General features: G+C 39.6%; 1 protein-coding gene across 3 annotated transcripts in view; it reads right to left on the bottom strand.

Moving 5' to 3' along the window:
• Positions 1 to 14,714, bottom strand: part of PBRM1 (polybromo 1) — a 113,239-nt gene that overhangs the window by 96,808 nt on the left and 1,717 nt on the right. For 2 of the 3 annotated variants that reach the window (XM_028124395.2, XM_028124397.2), the window contains exons 2-3: positions 11,539 to 11,691; positions 8,544 to 8,641 (exon numbers count right to left, since the gene is read on the bottom strand). In XM_028124395.2, the coding sequence (XP_027980196.1) occupies positions 8,544 to 8,641; positions 11,539 to 11,676 (236 nt within the window). In that variant the 5' untranslated portion in view covers positions 11,677 to 11,691. The remainder of the gene's footprint in view (positions 1 to 8,543; positions 8,642 to 11,538; positions 11,692 to 14,714) is intronic. The other variant, XM_028124396.2, reaches the window with a different exon arrangement.

Below are 14,714 nucleotides of genomic sequence, written 5' to 3'. Positions count from 1 at the left end.
TATTTTTTAAAGATTTTATTTATTTGACAGAGAGAGCACAAGCAGGAGAGAGAGGGAGAAGCAGGCTCCCTTCTAAGCAGGGAGCCTGATGTGGGACTCGATCCCAGGACCCCGGGATCATGACCCGGGCCAAAGGCAGCCGCTTAACCGACTGAGCCACCCAGGCATCCCCAATCACCCCTGAATAATTTAGTATTTCCTATAAACAAGGACCACAGCTCAACCATTAGAATCAGGAAACTGACTGATACAGTACCACCATTTAGTCCTCATATTCTATAAGTATTCCAAAATTGTCCTTTATACCCAAAGGATCAAGTCCAGAATCACGTGTTGCATTTAGTTATACTTCTTTAGTTTCTTTCATTCTGAAGCAGGTCCTCAGTCTTTCCTCAACTTTCAGGATCTTGATACTTTTGAATAACTTATGAGCCAATTATTTTATAGGGTGTCCCTATAAAACAGAGTTTTTCTGTTTCCTGATGAATAAATGCAGGCTATGCTTCAGCAGGACTATGACAGAAATGATGCTGCGTTTGTCACACTGTATCCTATCAGGTTAGGCACATGATTTCAACTTGTCCCAGTACTTAGGCAAGGCTCATTTTGATCACTTGATTATAGTGGTATCTGCCAAGCTTCTCAACTGAGCAAGTCATTGTTTTTCTCCCTATACTTTACAGAGTGGTACCTCCAGACTATGTAAAAGTCCATTCCTAATCAATTCAGTCATTTATTTATATCAATATGGATCCCTGGATTCCTATTTGGAAGTCATTAAAACCCATTATGTTAATTATTCTGATGCTCAAGCTGCTCAAAGTTGGGCCAGGAGGAGTCCTTTCAAGATGGTCTGTATTCTCTATGTACTTTTGACATGTTCCCATCACCCTTTGAACATCTGCTTACTTTCTGGCAGCCTAAGATGTTACAGGTTCCTCCTTGCCCTTAAAATCAGCCATTTCCCCCAAAGAATTCTAGTTCCTTGCAATGGTAAATGGTATTTAAAAACGAAGTCCAGGGGCACCTGGGTGGCTCAGTCAGTTAAGCATCTGCCTTTGGCTCAGGTCATGATCCCAGGGTCCTGGGATCGAGCCCCACGTCGGGCTTCCTGCTCAGTGGGAAGCCTGCTTCTCCCTCTCCCTGTCACTCCCCCCCTGCTTGTGCTGTCTCTCTCTCTGACAAATAAACAAATAAAATCTTTAAAAATAAATAAATAAATAAATAAAATAAAAACAAAGTCCAAGGTGGTGGATGCGTTCAGGTATACTGGTGTGTTACTGCTCCCAGGCTGTCTCACTGGACAAAGATGGAGATAGACATATACTCACTTATATCTACATTTCTATTATCTACAGATGTTGGGAACCATGAATTCACACAAACATTTCCAATTCTAATCATATACCACAGGGTTCAATCTAGTTTCCTTTCTCTATTTGTACTCCCTTTCTCAGATAATGAGAAGCCTGAATCCTATTATTCACAATGTATTTACTTACATGATTGGTCTCCTGTATATAACCATTCTCCTCTTGCTACTGTCTACCTCCACCCCATAAGGCTTCCCTTCCCCTCACTAGGGCTATGACCCCTTGCCCTGGGCTAGGCCACACCCCATGTGGATGCCATCCTTACCCCACCCACGACAGGCCGCTGCCACCACTAAACCCCCAACATGGACGTCATCCTCCCTCCACCTAATTAGGCCTCAACACGCTGTGCCAGGAAGTCCTTCAACATAAACCCCATTTACCATGCCCAGGCTCTGACACTCTGTGATGTGATATTGCTACTATCCACAACTCTCTCCCCAACATCCCACCACCTGTCTTCCCGGCAGATGCCAAGTTTGCTCAGTCTCACTAATGGCTTTGGATTAAATTCTTCAGGAAGGGAAAAGAAGAGGAAAAATAAACTGAGTTTTTTAAAGCTCTTATCAACTATTTATGATTTTAGTGAATTATGAAATTAAGTATGAGGAGATAAAACAAGTAATCACTTTGCTATTTGGAGAAAGTACAGGAACATAAAGGTGTTAGTGAGTAATAACAAAGGACCATCCAGGCCTAATGTCGATGCTGTCAGTGGTGCCAAGGGACTTTCCCAGGGTGAGTGTTAGGGCTCTGTTAACCTGATATCCACAATGGCTCTCTCCACCGGGGCCTGGTGGGCCACAGTCCACTGCTCCTTGCTGAGGCTGGACCTCAGCAGCCTCTCAGGCTTGGGGGATTATCTGTAGACAATTGAGAACCCAATGAGGACGTGTGCCTAGGAAGAACACTCTCTCCCAGAAGCTCTGTGAGAGGGATCCTCACAAACATTTTCAGACTCACCACACAGACAAAAGGGAGATCAGGATCTCAACATTCTACTCTATGTGATTAGGTCAAAACAAGGGCCTCCCCTTTTCAAAGTGAAAGAGTTCTACTAATTTCTCCCACTTAAATCAACATGCAGAAAAGTGTAAGATAATAAAAGCTGTCCCTACTCATCCTGAGATAAAAGCACTATTAGTATTCTTTCAGACTTTCACACATATGTATACAAACAGGACTATGTGGTGCACGTTCTTGCATAACAGCTTTTCTCTTTCAACAGCAGCTGAGGGCGCCCTGCCATGATATGGCCGCAGAACAGCCAAACCACAACTGACACTTCTAACCAGAAAAGTGAGAAACAGTGGGCCTGATATGTGGAGCCTGCTGGCTACCCCCAAACTCATTTTCCCTTATCCCCAGGATGGCAGCATTCTGAGCTGCTGTGTGACTACTAAAGAGCATCTTCTCCAGCCTTGCTGCAGCTAAGTTCTGGCCAATACAAGAGCTGAAGTGTACCATATCCAGGTCACATCCTTAACATGCCTTCTTTTTATCCTGTGGGCTGGAAGACAGCTATGGGGGTGAGCCATCTCAGACCATGCAGACAGGAGTGATACCCCAAGGACAGCAGAGGAAAGAGAGAGTACCTAGGCCCTGAGGACTTTATAGAACAGAATTTTTATATGAGAAAAAATAATTTTTGTTTCAACCATTGTTAATTTGGATGTCTTAGCACAAGTAGCTTAATATACTAATCAAAACAAAGTCTCAAAAAGAGATTCACAATTGTGTAGCTCTGAGCATTAGAGCTTCCCACAAACTCTTAAGAAAACATATACATTCCACAGAGGGGTAGAGAAGCCCTCAGGCTCAGCACTGGGGGAAGGCAATCAGTGCTCATAGGGTACCACAACTTGGAGGCTATAAGACAGTGTTCTAGCACCCCAAGGCCTGTATCCTCCACCCCTCAGGACTAGCCTGCTGGTGGGAAGCAGGCAGCAGAGGGCAGTCCTTTTCTATGAAAGGTTTGTGTACTCCAGTGTGATGCTGCTCCTCTCTAAGCATACCAGTTAAGAGCACAGGCTCTAGAATCAGAAAGATTTGAGTCTGTACCCTGGTTATCCTTTAGTAGTTCTGAGAACTTGTGCAAGTTTTCATCTATAACCACAATAATGCTTCTCAAGTTTAAACAATATAAGGAAGTGCTTGACACTGTGTCTAGCATGTGGTAAACAATAAATATTTTATTATCATACGCTAATTAAATGACAACTTTTAAAAGACTGTTATGATAAACCAACTGAAATCTGGAGATAGCTCATTTTAAAGAGAGCCCTTCTTTTCTGGCCATGACTAATTTACATCCTTTAATTCAGGATGCTGACACTGCATTCTTAATGGCTCTGCTCTGTGAGGTGGAAAGTCTGACTTCAGCTCAACCTTCAGGTTGTTCATTACCCATTGTGGCATCAACAATCACAAATTAATCTAAATCTTTAACTCACTGTCTTGGTTTCCTAAAGCTGCCGTAACAAACAGCCACAGACTTAATGGCTTAAAACAACACAAATTTATTATCTTACACAAGTCCCAAATGGCTTAAAACAACACAAATTTATTATCTTACACAAGTCTCGCTGGGCTAAAAAGCAAGGTGTTGGTATCCCTTCTGGAGGTTTTAGGGAAGAAGCCATTTCCTCACCTTTTCCAGTTTCTAGAGGGTGCCTGCATTCATTTGCTCGTAGCCCCCTTCCTCCCATCTTCAAATTCAGGATAGTGTAGCATCTTCAAGTCCCTCTCTGACTCTGACTCTTCTGCCTCCCTCCTCCCTATTTAAGGATCCTTGTGATTACACTGAGCCCATCTGGATAATCCAGGATAATCTCTCCAAGTCAAAGTTAGTTAAGTAAGAAATTTAATTTTTCTCTGGCATGTAACCCAACATATTCATAGATTCTAGGGGTTGAAACATGGACATATTTGGGGGCCGTTATTCTGTCTACCACACTTATGTATGTTTTCAGAATAACTTCAACGGCCAGAGTCAGATGGGAACATTGATGTTATTTTGATAGCAAGAGAGTAAAGAAGATCTAGTCAGGGAGAACACAGCCTCTACAGGGAGGTGTGTGCAATGTGCATATTGGGCCAGTAATTTGTTTTGCTCCATTGGACAACAGAAGTCAAACCCAAAAGTACGGGGACAAAGAAAAAAAGCAAAATGAAAATAATGATTGTGGCCTCTGTATATTTCAAAAATTGATTCCTTTTAACGATGATAGCTACAAGTTCACTGTTATCTTAAAGACTGTAAGTAATTTTTAAAAATATGCTTCATTCTTAAGGAACTGAACAACATAATAAACCCCAAACAAGCAGGAGGAATAATACACAAAGCAGAGATTAAAAAAAACAAAACAGAAAACAGAAAAAAAAATCAATAAAGCTAAGAGTTGGTTTTTTGAAAAGATCAACATAATTGACAAACCCCTTGTCTGGATGAACTAAAAAAAAAAAAAAAAAAAAAAAAGACTCAAAACCAGAAATGAAAGATGGAACATTAGAACCAATGCCACAGAAATAAAAAGGATTATAAAAAAATACTATGAACAGCTATATGCCAATTAAGTGGATAACCTTGAAGAAATGGATAAATTCCTAGAAACATACAACCTACCAAAACTGAGTATGAAGAAAGAGAAAACCCAAATAGACCTATAACTAGTATGGAGACTAAACCAGTAATCAAAAATCTTCCAGCAAAACTACTGGGTATTTACTCAAAAAAATACAAAAAAAATCAAACGGATACATACACTCCCAAGTTTATTGCAGCATTATTTACAATAGCCAGTTATGGAAGCAGCCCAAGTATCCATCAATGTATGAATGGATAAAGAAGATGTGGTATATATATACCATATGCAATGGAGTATTACTCATCCCTAAAAAGAAGAAAATCTTGCCATTTGCAACAACGTGGATGAAGCCAGAGAGTATAATGCTAAGTGAAATAAGCTATAGAAAGACAAATACTGTATGATTTCACTCATATGTGGAATTTAAAAAACAGCAAATGAGCAAGGGGAAAAAAAGAGAGAGACAAACCAAGAAAGAGACTCTTAACTATAAAGAAAGAACTGATGGTTACCAGAGTGGAGATGGGTAAGGGGATGGATGAAAAAGGTGACAGGGACTAAAGAGTATACTTATTGTGATGAGCACAGAGTCATGTACAGAACTGTTGAATTGCTACATTGTACACCTAAAACTAATTTAACACTGTATGTTAACAATACTGGAATGTAAAATTTTAATTAAAAAAGAAAATCTCCCAGCAAAGAAAAGTCCTAGATCTAATAATAGCTTCACTGGTGAATTCTACCAAACAAAGAGCTAACATTAATCCTTCTCAAACTTTTCCTGAAAAACTGGAGGAAAAACTTATTCATTCTGTGAAGCCACCAATACCCTGCCTGATACCAAAGCCAGCAAAGACACTACAAAAAAAACTACAGACCAACATCCCTTATGATCGATGATATAAAAATCCTCAACAAAATACTAGCAATATGAATTCAGCAGCATATTAAAAGGATTATACACCATAAACAAGAGGGATTTATTCCTGGAATTCAAGGATGATTCAACCTATGAAAATTGACAAAGTAATACATCACACTAACGAATGAAGGAAAATAACTGAGTGACCATCTCAACTGTTGCAAAAAAAGAATCTGACAAAATTCAATACACTTTCATGATAAAACTGTCAAGAAATTAGGTATAGATGGAAAGTACCTCAACATAATAAAGACCATATGTGAAAAGCCCACAGCTACCATCATACTCAAAATGGTGAAAGACCGAAAGCTTTTCCTCTAAGTTCAGAAACAAAACAAGGATGCTTGCTCTTACCACTTCTTTTCAACATACGTCATAGCCAGAACAATTAGGCAACAAAAAGAAAAGGCCTCCTAATTGAAAAGGAATAAGTAAAATTGTCTTTGTTCACAGATGACATGATCTCATATGCAGAAAACTCTAAAGATGAAAAAAAATGGTAGAGTAAGTGAATTCAGCAAAGTTGCAGTATACAGAATTAACACATGCAAAAATCAGTTGCATTTCAATACACTAACAGTGAATAAACCAAAAAGAAAACAATTCAATTTACAATAGCATCAGAAAGAATTAAACTTACAAATAAATCTAAACAAAAAGGTGAAAAACTTGTACACTACAAACTACACACTTTTGTAAGAAGTTAAAGACACAAATAAATGGGAAGTTAGCCCATGTTCATGGATTAGAAAACTTACATATTTTTAAAACACCAATACTTCCAAAGCTATCTACAGATTCAATGCAATACCTATCAAAATCCCAATAGCATTTTTTGCAGAAACAGAAAAATCTACCCTGAAATTCGTATGGAATTTCAAAGAACCCCAAATAGCCAACCAATCCTGAAAAAGAACAAAGTTGGAAGACCGTACTAGAGTTCCTCAGAGAAACTTAACCAATAGGAAAGAGATATATACCCACACATATACATATATACACACACACAGACGCATAGATAAGATTACAGGAATTGGCTCATGTGATTATGGAAGCCAAGAAGTCCAGGATCTGTCATCTGCCAAAGAACCAGAAAAGCCAGTGGTATAGTTCAGTATGAGTTTGAAGGCCCAAGAACTAGGAGTTCTGAGATCAGAAGGCAGGAACAGATGGATGTCTCAGCTCTCAGAGCACTAATTCATCCTTCCTTCCCACTTCTGTTCTACTCAAGGCCTCAGGGGATTGGATGATACCCAACTCACTGGTTAAGGTCATCTTCTTTACTCAGTCTCCTATTCAGATACTAATCTCTTCCAGAGACATCCTTATAGACACAGATATCTAGCCATCCCCTTAGCCCAGTTGACATATAAAATTAACCATCACAAGGACTCATACTTTCTGATTTCAAAACTTACTACAGGGGCACCTGGGTGGCTCAGACGGTTGGGCTTCTTGCCTTCAGCTCAGGTCATGATCTCCGGGTCCTGGGATCAAGACCCACATTGGGCTCCTGGCTGGCTCAGCGGAGAGCCTGCTTCTCCCTCTGCCTCTCCCCCTGCTTGTGTGCTCTCTCTCTCTCTCTCTCTCAAATGAATAAATAAAATCTTTAAAAAAAAAAAAACTTACTACAAAACTACAAGTGTGGCAAGGATATGGAGAAATTGGAAACCCTGTACACTGTTGGTGGGACTGTAAAATGGCATAGTGATATGAAAACAGTATGGTTATTACTCAAAAAATTAAAAACAGAATTACTATAAGATCCAGCAATGCCGGGACACCTGGGTGGCTCAGTCAGTCAAGCATCTGCCTTCAGCTCAGGTCATGATCTCAGGGTCCTGGGATGGAGTACTGCATTGGGCTCCCTGCTCAGCAGGGAGCCTGCTTCTCCCTCTCCCTGCCACTCCTCCTGCTTGTTCTCTCTCCCTCTCTGACAAATAAACAAATAAAATCTTTAAAAAAAAAAAAAAAGATCCAGCAATGCCACTTCTGGGTATATATCCAAAAGAACTGAAAGCAGCATCAGAGGTATTTACGCACCCACGTTCACTGCAGCATTACTCACAAAAGCCAAGAGGTAAAAGCAATTCAAGTGTTTATCAATGGATGAATAAATAAACAAAAAATGGTATATCCATATGATGGAATATTATTCAGCCTTAAAAAGGAAGGAAATCCTGTCATATGCTACAACATGGATGACCACTGAAACCATTATGCTAAGTGAAAAAAAACCGTCACAAAAGACACTGTATGATTCCACTTATATAAGACCCGGAACATAGTCAAATTTAGAGAAACAGAAAGTGTAATGGTGGCTGCCAGGGCCTGGGGGCAGGAGGAAAGGAATAAGGAGTTTTGTAATGGGTACAGAATTTCAATTTTGCAATATGAAAAAGTTTTGGAAATCTGTTGTATAACAATATGAATAAACCCTTAATGAACTGTATACTTAATATAAAATGTATAAATTTTATGCTACACTTTACAATAAAAAAAAACTTTTTAAAATATGCTTCACTACATCTTGACAATTAAAACTAAAATCTGGACCCCAGTATCCTTTAAGCCATTCCTTCCAGAGGAAAACTCTATTACCAAATGCTGTACATGTGGACTCAGGACCAAATCCCTCCCACTCACCTTCCAACTCACCTTCGTTTCGGTGCCCTAATGAAGAGCTCACAGAGGAGCCTGCCTTGCTCATCCTTATAGTCTCGAATGGTATTGTACAATTCATGGCATACAGCAATCTATACATAGGAAAAGGCGAAAAAAATCACCAGAAACGTGAATAGAAGGCCAGTGTAGGTATAATGTTATCCTTAATAAAAACATACTCATAAAAAGTAGAGAAGAAAATGGACAAATCCGCAAGTTCCCCCAAGTCTGAAATATACTTGACAATATTTCCTTATTTAAAATAATTTTAGGGGCGCCTGGGTGGCTCAGTTGGTTAAGCGACTGCCTTCGGCTCAGGTCATGATCCTGGAGTCCCGGGATCGAGTCCCACATCGGGCTCCCTGCTCGGCAGGGAGTCTGCTTCTCCCTCTGACCCTCTTCCCTCTCGTGCTCTCTCTCTCTCTCATTCTCTCTCTCTCAAATAAATAATAAAAATAAAAAAAAAATTTTTTTAAATAATTTTAGGGGCGCCTAGGTGGCTCAGCTGTTAAGCGTCTGGCCTTTGGCTCAGGTCATGATCCTAGGGTCCTGGGATCGAGCCCCACATCGGGCTCCCTGCTCAGCGGAGGGCCTGCTTCTCCCTCTCCCACTCCCCCTGCTTGTGTTCCCTCTCTTGCTGTGTCTCTCTCTGTCAAATAAATAAATAAAATCTTAAAAAATAATAATAATAATTTTAACTGCTGAGGGGCACCTGGCTGGCTCAGTCAGAAGACCATCCAACTCTCGATCTCAGGGTCATGAGTTCAAGCCCCACACTGGGTAAAAAAAAAAAAAAAAATTTAACCGATTAAACATCTTGGTATCTTTCATCAGATTTATGCTACTCGTGATTGTTCTTTTCTCTTAAGCTAAATCAGTTCATATCACTCTCTTGGTTAAAATCATTCAAAAGAGGAGCTTATTACTGAGAGAATAAAATCTAAACCCCTAACATTGACCATGGAGTATGTAGGGTAATTATATACTGTGGTTGGGCAGACTTTGCCAGTCTCCTTCTCCCCTTGACCATCTTTCTATAATCACAACACAACAAACGCATTCCCGACCTAGCTCCTCTGCATCGGATCCCTCTGCCTGGAACACCCTTTTCCAGTACTCTGTAGGGCCAGTGCCTTCCCATCACAGAGAAATCCCTCAAGGTTTGGGCGCAAGCAGCCAAATCACCCAAACTTTTTTTCTTAGCATTTATCATTAGCTGAGGGTACTTTATTACCTATTTGTTCATCTGTTTACATTCTCCTTCTGCCACACTAGAATCCAAGCTCCATGTGAAAAATTGGCTTGTCTTACACATGGCTATATCCCAACCATCAGAACAGCGAGTGCTTGGCACATGACAAGTACAGTTATTTGAATGGATATATAATGCAACATACTAATATTTTCTTTTCTTTTTTTTTTTTTTGGTCAAAAGGTACAAACTTCCAGTTATTATAAATAAGTGCTGGGGATGTAACATACAACATAACTATACTTAACACTGCTACTGTATATTTTAAAGTGGTCCTAAGAGTAGATCCTAAAGGGCGCCTGGGTGGCTCAGTTGGTTAAGCGACTGCCTTCGGCTCAGGTCATGATCCTGGAGTCCCCAGATCAAGTCCCACATGGGGCTCCCTGCTCAGCAGGGAGTCTGCTTCTCCCTCTGACCCTCTTCCCTCTCGTGCTCTCTCTCATTCTCTCTCAAAAAAAAAAAAAAAAAAAGAGTAGATCCTAAAAGTTATCATTATAAGGAAAACAACGTTTTTTTTGGTCATCTATAGGAAATGATGGATATTAAACTAATCGTGGCTTCGTTTCATAATATATATAGGTCAAATCATTATAGGGTACACCTCAAACTTATATAGTTTTATATGTCAATTACATCTCAATAAAACTAGAAAAAAAATTTTGTGCATATTTCTATTACACTGTCTGCCACTCTCTGATCTGTAGAATTCATAAGCCCATTTGGTTTTGTTTTTTTTTTCCCATTTGGTTATTTTTTTTTTTTTTTTAAGATTTTATTTATTTATTTTGAGAGAGAGAGGATGAGAGAGAGAGAGCACGAGAGGGAAGAGGGTCAGAGGTAGAAGCAGACTCCCTGCTGAGCAGGGAGCCCGATGCGGGACTCGATCCCGGGACTCCAGGATCATGACCTGAGCCGAAGGCAGTCGCTTAACCAACTGAGCCACCCAGGCGCCCTCCCATTTGGTTATTTTTAATTAGAATTAAGTGCTTTGGCAGATTACACTTTTATAAAAACACCTTTTCATCAAAACAGAAATAGCTTTATGCAAATTTCTTATTCTAAACGTATTCAGAGTAATTACTTTTTTTGAGAGTTCTTAAATACTTATTTTATTTTTAAAATGTATTACTCAGAGACACCTGGGTGGCTCAGTTGGTTGGGTGTCTGACTCTTGGTTTTGGCTCAATTCATGATCCATGGTTGTGGGATTGAGCCCCAAGTCAGAACCTGCGTGCTCAGTGTGGAGCCTGCTTTTCCCTCTCCCTCCCCCGATTCCCCGCTCTCTCTAAAATAAATAAATGAAATAAAAAAAAAAAAGTATTATGAAAGTATAACTGACATACAATATATAAGTTTCAGATGTACAACGTAGTGATTTCAACAATTCTATACATTGTTCAATGCCCACCACAGTAGGTGTAATCCCTATCTGTCACCATATAATGTTATTACAACATTGTTGACTATAATCCTTATGCTGTACTTTTCATCTCTGTGACTTATTTATTTTATAACTGGAAGTTTGTACCTCTTAATCCCCTTCACCTATTTCACCCACCCTCCACCCACCATTATTTCTTAAATTATAACTGTTAAGACTGTTGGTTAAATACATGCTTTCCATAAAAGAAAGATTAAGAATATTAAGCCAGAGGAAAAAGAAGTGTATCTTAACTGCTTATCATTAAAGGAAGAGTAGGAAAAGCAGGCAGAAACCGTGTGATGCAAGTTACTCACAGGATCTACAGTTGGAAGATTGGAAAGTCTCCTCCTTTTCCTGCTTGGGCCAGGTGTAGATACAGAATGGTGCCCGTCATCAAAGTCCCCACTGACGCTACTGGATGGCGAGGTAGCTCTTCTTCTCTTGGAACCCATGGAATCCAACTTCTTCTATAAGAAATAATCAGCCATGTTCTTATACTTAAGTTTAGACACTGCCACCAAGCCCTCAGCTAGGCACTTGCTACCCAGATTCTGGTTCACTTAGGAGGATCTTTTAACCATTGTAAAGAAACTTAACTGTCAGTTTTTTCAGTGGAACTTCTGGACCTTGTTGCTTCAGCCCCTTCACTTACCAGAATGCTACACTTTCAACTCGGATAGGGCAAATTCAACAAAAATTTACCCATTTATATGTCACCAAGTTTGAATGACTCAATCACGTCTGGTCCCAAATTTACTCCTTAATGGACTTTGAAAACCTACATGTAGGGGTACACCATTGTGGAGGTATTGATCCCTCAGCCCCTGAGGCAGCGAGGCAGGCCTCAGGGACAGAAGCCCCAAGGCAGTCACCTCTGGCATCAGCAGCTTCATCTGTTTTCCCCAGTATGTCTAACAATTCTGATCATTTTCCAGGTGGGCCATGATGTGGAAAAAAATAGAAATCAGTGCCTGAGGCAAATGAGTAGTGCCAAAGTGTAGGGGACAGAGGACAATTAACCTTCTAGCATTTTAGATGAACTCTAAAATTAACACACTGAAAATGAATTTTCTCCATTCATTAAAGAAGGCCACAAAACATATCCCTGGAAAACACTTAATGTGACTTACCATACCTATGTCAAAGTAGTAAAACTATTTTGAAACTTTTCTGTCAATCAGACTGACCTCCTTTTCAGTTATACGAGGTATTCTATCCCCATGAATTTTGAAATCATAGCTTTAAGTTTCAGCAGGTGACTTGGAATAGTATCTCAAAGGGGAACCTTCAGATACTAGTTGGCCTTTCAGAAACACATAAATATTTGCTGTCAGGTAGGCTGTCTAGTAGCTAATATTAACACAAATTTACAAATATACACATTTGACTGTAACACAAAAAATGCAACCATTGAAATGATCTGCTACAGCTAGAGGGAAAGGGTATATACCTGAGAAGGTCCTATAATGCTTTTACAATTTAACAACAGTATCAAATAGTATACTGTGACTTCACAGGTCTCTCTCCAAAGCTGAAAGAAAAAACTGATCCCAGTTTCACTCATCAACATTCAACGTCAGTAAACTAAGACGCCAGCAGCTGAAAGAACGGGTTGCCAGTAGGTATAGAGAGAAAAATTGGGGATCTCCAGGGAACAGAAAGGAGCAAAACAAACCAACAAACAGAACATTCTGGTAACCAACTAAGAAACAAGGAATCTCCTATCTCTTCCTCTGAACTATGGTCCACATGGTATTTAAAAACAGCCTACCATGATATTCCTTCCTCTAGGCTTTGGTTTGTTATACAGTATATTAGTTTGCAATTGGCTACAAATGGCTAACAGGTTCAAAGGGCTTAGGCCAAGGACAGCCAAGTGTTGCTGATTTTTTTTTGTTTCATTGAAAGGCTGATAAACTGGCCTCACTCAATTCATTAAGAGGAAGAAACTAAGGACCAAACCTCAGTAAACAAGCTATGACAAGGACACAAGTGAATTTGATGAACATGACAAGGGAATCTTTATGGGAAGGATTAACAAAATAAAAAAAAAGTGGAAGGGAAGAGGCAAGGAAGGACAGAAAAGAGAAAAGGTGTAGATGATCAGTAATTTACCAGCTTTACCAGAGCACAACCAGCGCCTCGAAAAGCCAGTCTCCTCATTATGTCTGAAGGCCAAGTGAAGCCAGTGGGAGAAGGCAGGGCTTTAGAAGTGCTGATTCAGTGTTAATATATTCAAAACTGAAAGAGAAGAACAAGGCAGAGAAAGGGGAAATAAAAAAGAAAGGTCAGAAAAAGTAAAAATGAGTACGAATAGATAGAAAACATTCAAGTAGAACTGCTAAAGAAAGATAAGAGAACTGGAGAAAATAGCCGTATCAGTTCTCTTGTGCCAAACTGCTGCAAAGGCTCAGGCACTAACAGTACCTGACATTTCTTTCCATTTTAAAACCAAATGCTTTTCATATGCTTAAAGATGGCTCACTGGGATTCCCCTTTACTCACATGGAATGACTGTCAATTCCAGGAATGAAGCATGCCTGCCCAAATGCCCCCTAGTCAATAAGAGCAGAGTTCAATCACAGAGCTGGAATGGAGAGTGAACACATGTGGAAGGCTCACATGTGACACCAAGTGTTGGCAAGCTGGAACAAACCAAGAATGGCTCATGTGAACAGAGTCTGGAAAACTCCTCCCCCCCAAAAAAAAAATTCAGAGAAAGACATTTCTTTCCAAAAGTCCTATCAGCATTGGAAAGACACCACACACAAATTTTAAAAAATTAAAAACAAAGCCTTCGATCATTTTGGCAGGCGATCAAAATTACCTTTAGAAATAATCCACTGAAAAGCAAATGACAAACTGTAAATCGTTGGTGTGTATATACCAGTTTAGACCACACAATAACCAAAACTCCTTAAATCATTAACTTTCTCTGCTAAAACAAGAAAAAGATGTAACTTAAGGGTAATTTTCAATTATTTTCTTATCCAAAGGACACGTTTTTAAATGTATTTTGGAAGTTTGGCAATAAAGGCAATGTGGCCAGACAGGTGGGAAAAGCAACAGGGCTTGAGCTCAGACGACCAGAATGTGAGTCCCAAGTCTTCCACTTTGAATTATGTTTGATGTTGCTTGAGTCACAACCTCTCAGAGCTGTTTCTTCACTTCTAAAATGAGAACAGTCAGGTGTGTATATCTGCCTTAGATTATTGGGACTGTGAAATGTTCATGAAATCACTTTGAACCTTCAAAACAGGACAAGGAAGTTTCGACTCTAGGATTAAATGCTCCCTGGGAACAGGAATAGCACTTTATTCATTTTTGTAGCTCTAGCTTATAGAATAGTTCTGGTATAGTATGAGTGATCAACTTTTTAATAAACACATTAAAAGTACACATAAGTGGGACGTTAAAAAAAGTCTGTGTGGTTTAAAAGGACTGTGAGCATCCCTTTAGCAATTCTTTTGCCATGAAGAGAAAATCGATT

The sequence above is a fragment of the Eumetopias jubatus genome, unplaced genomic scaffold (genome assembly GCF_037043125.1).
Source record: "Eumetopias jubatus isolate StellerSeaLion01/CBP00866 unplaced genomic scaffold, mEumJub1_p1.0 scaffold_1, whole genome shotgun sequence".
Lineage (NCBI taxonomy): Eukaryota > Metazoa > Chordata > Mammalia > Carnivora > Otariidae > Eumetopias > Eumetopias jubatus.
Note: the sequence above shows the minus strand (reverse complement) of the source record. Positions and strands in the feature narration are given on the sequence as shown.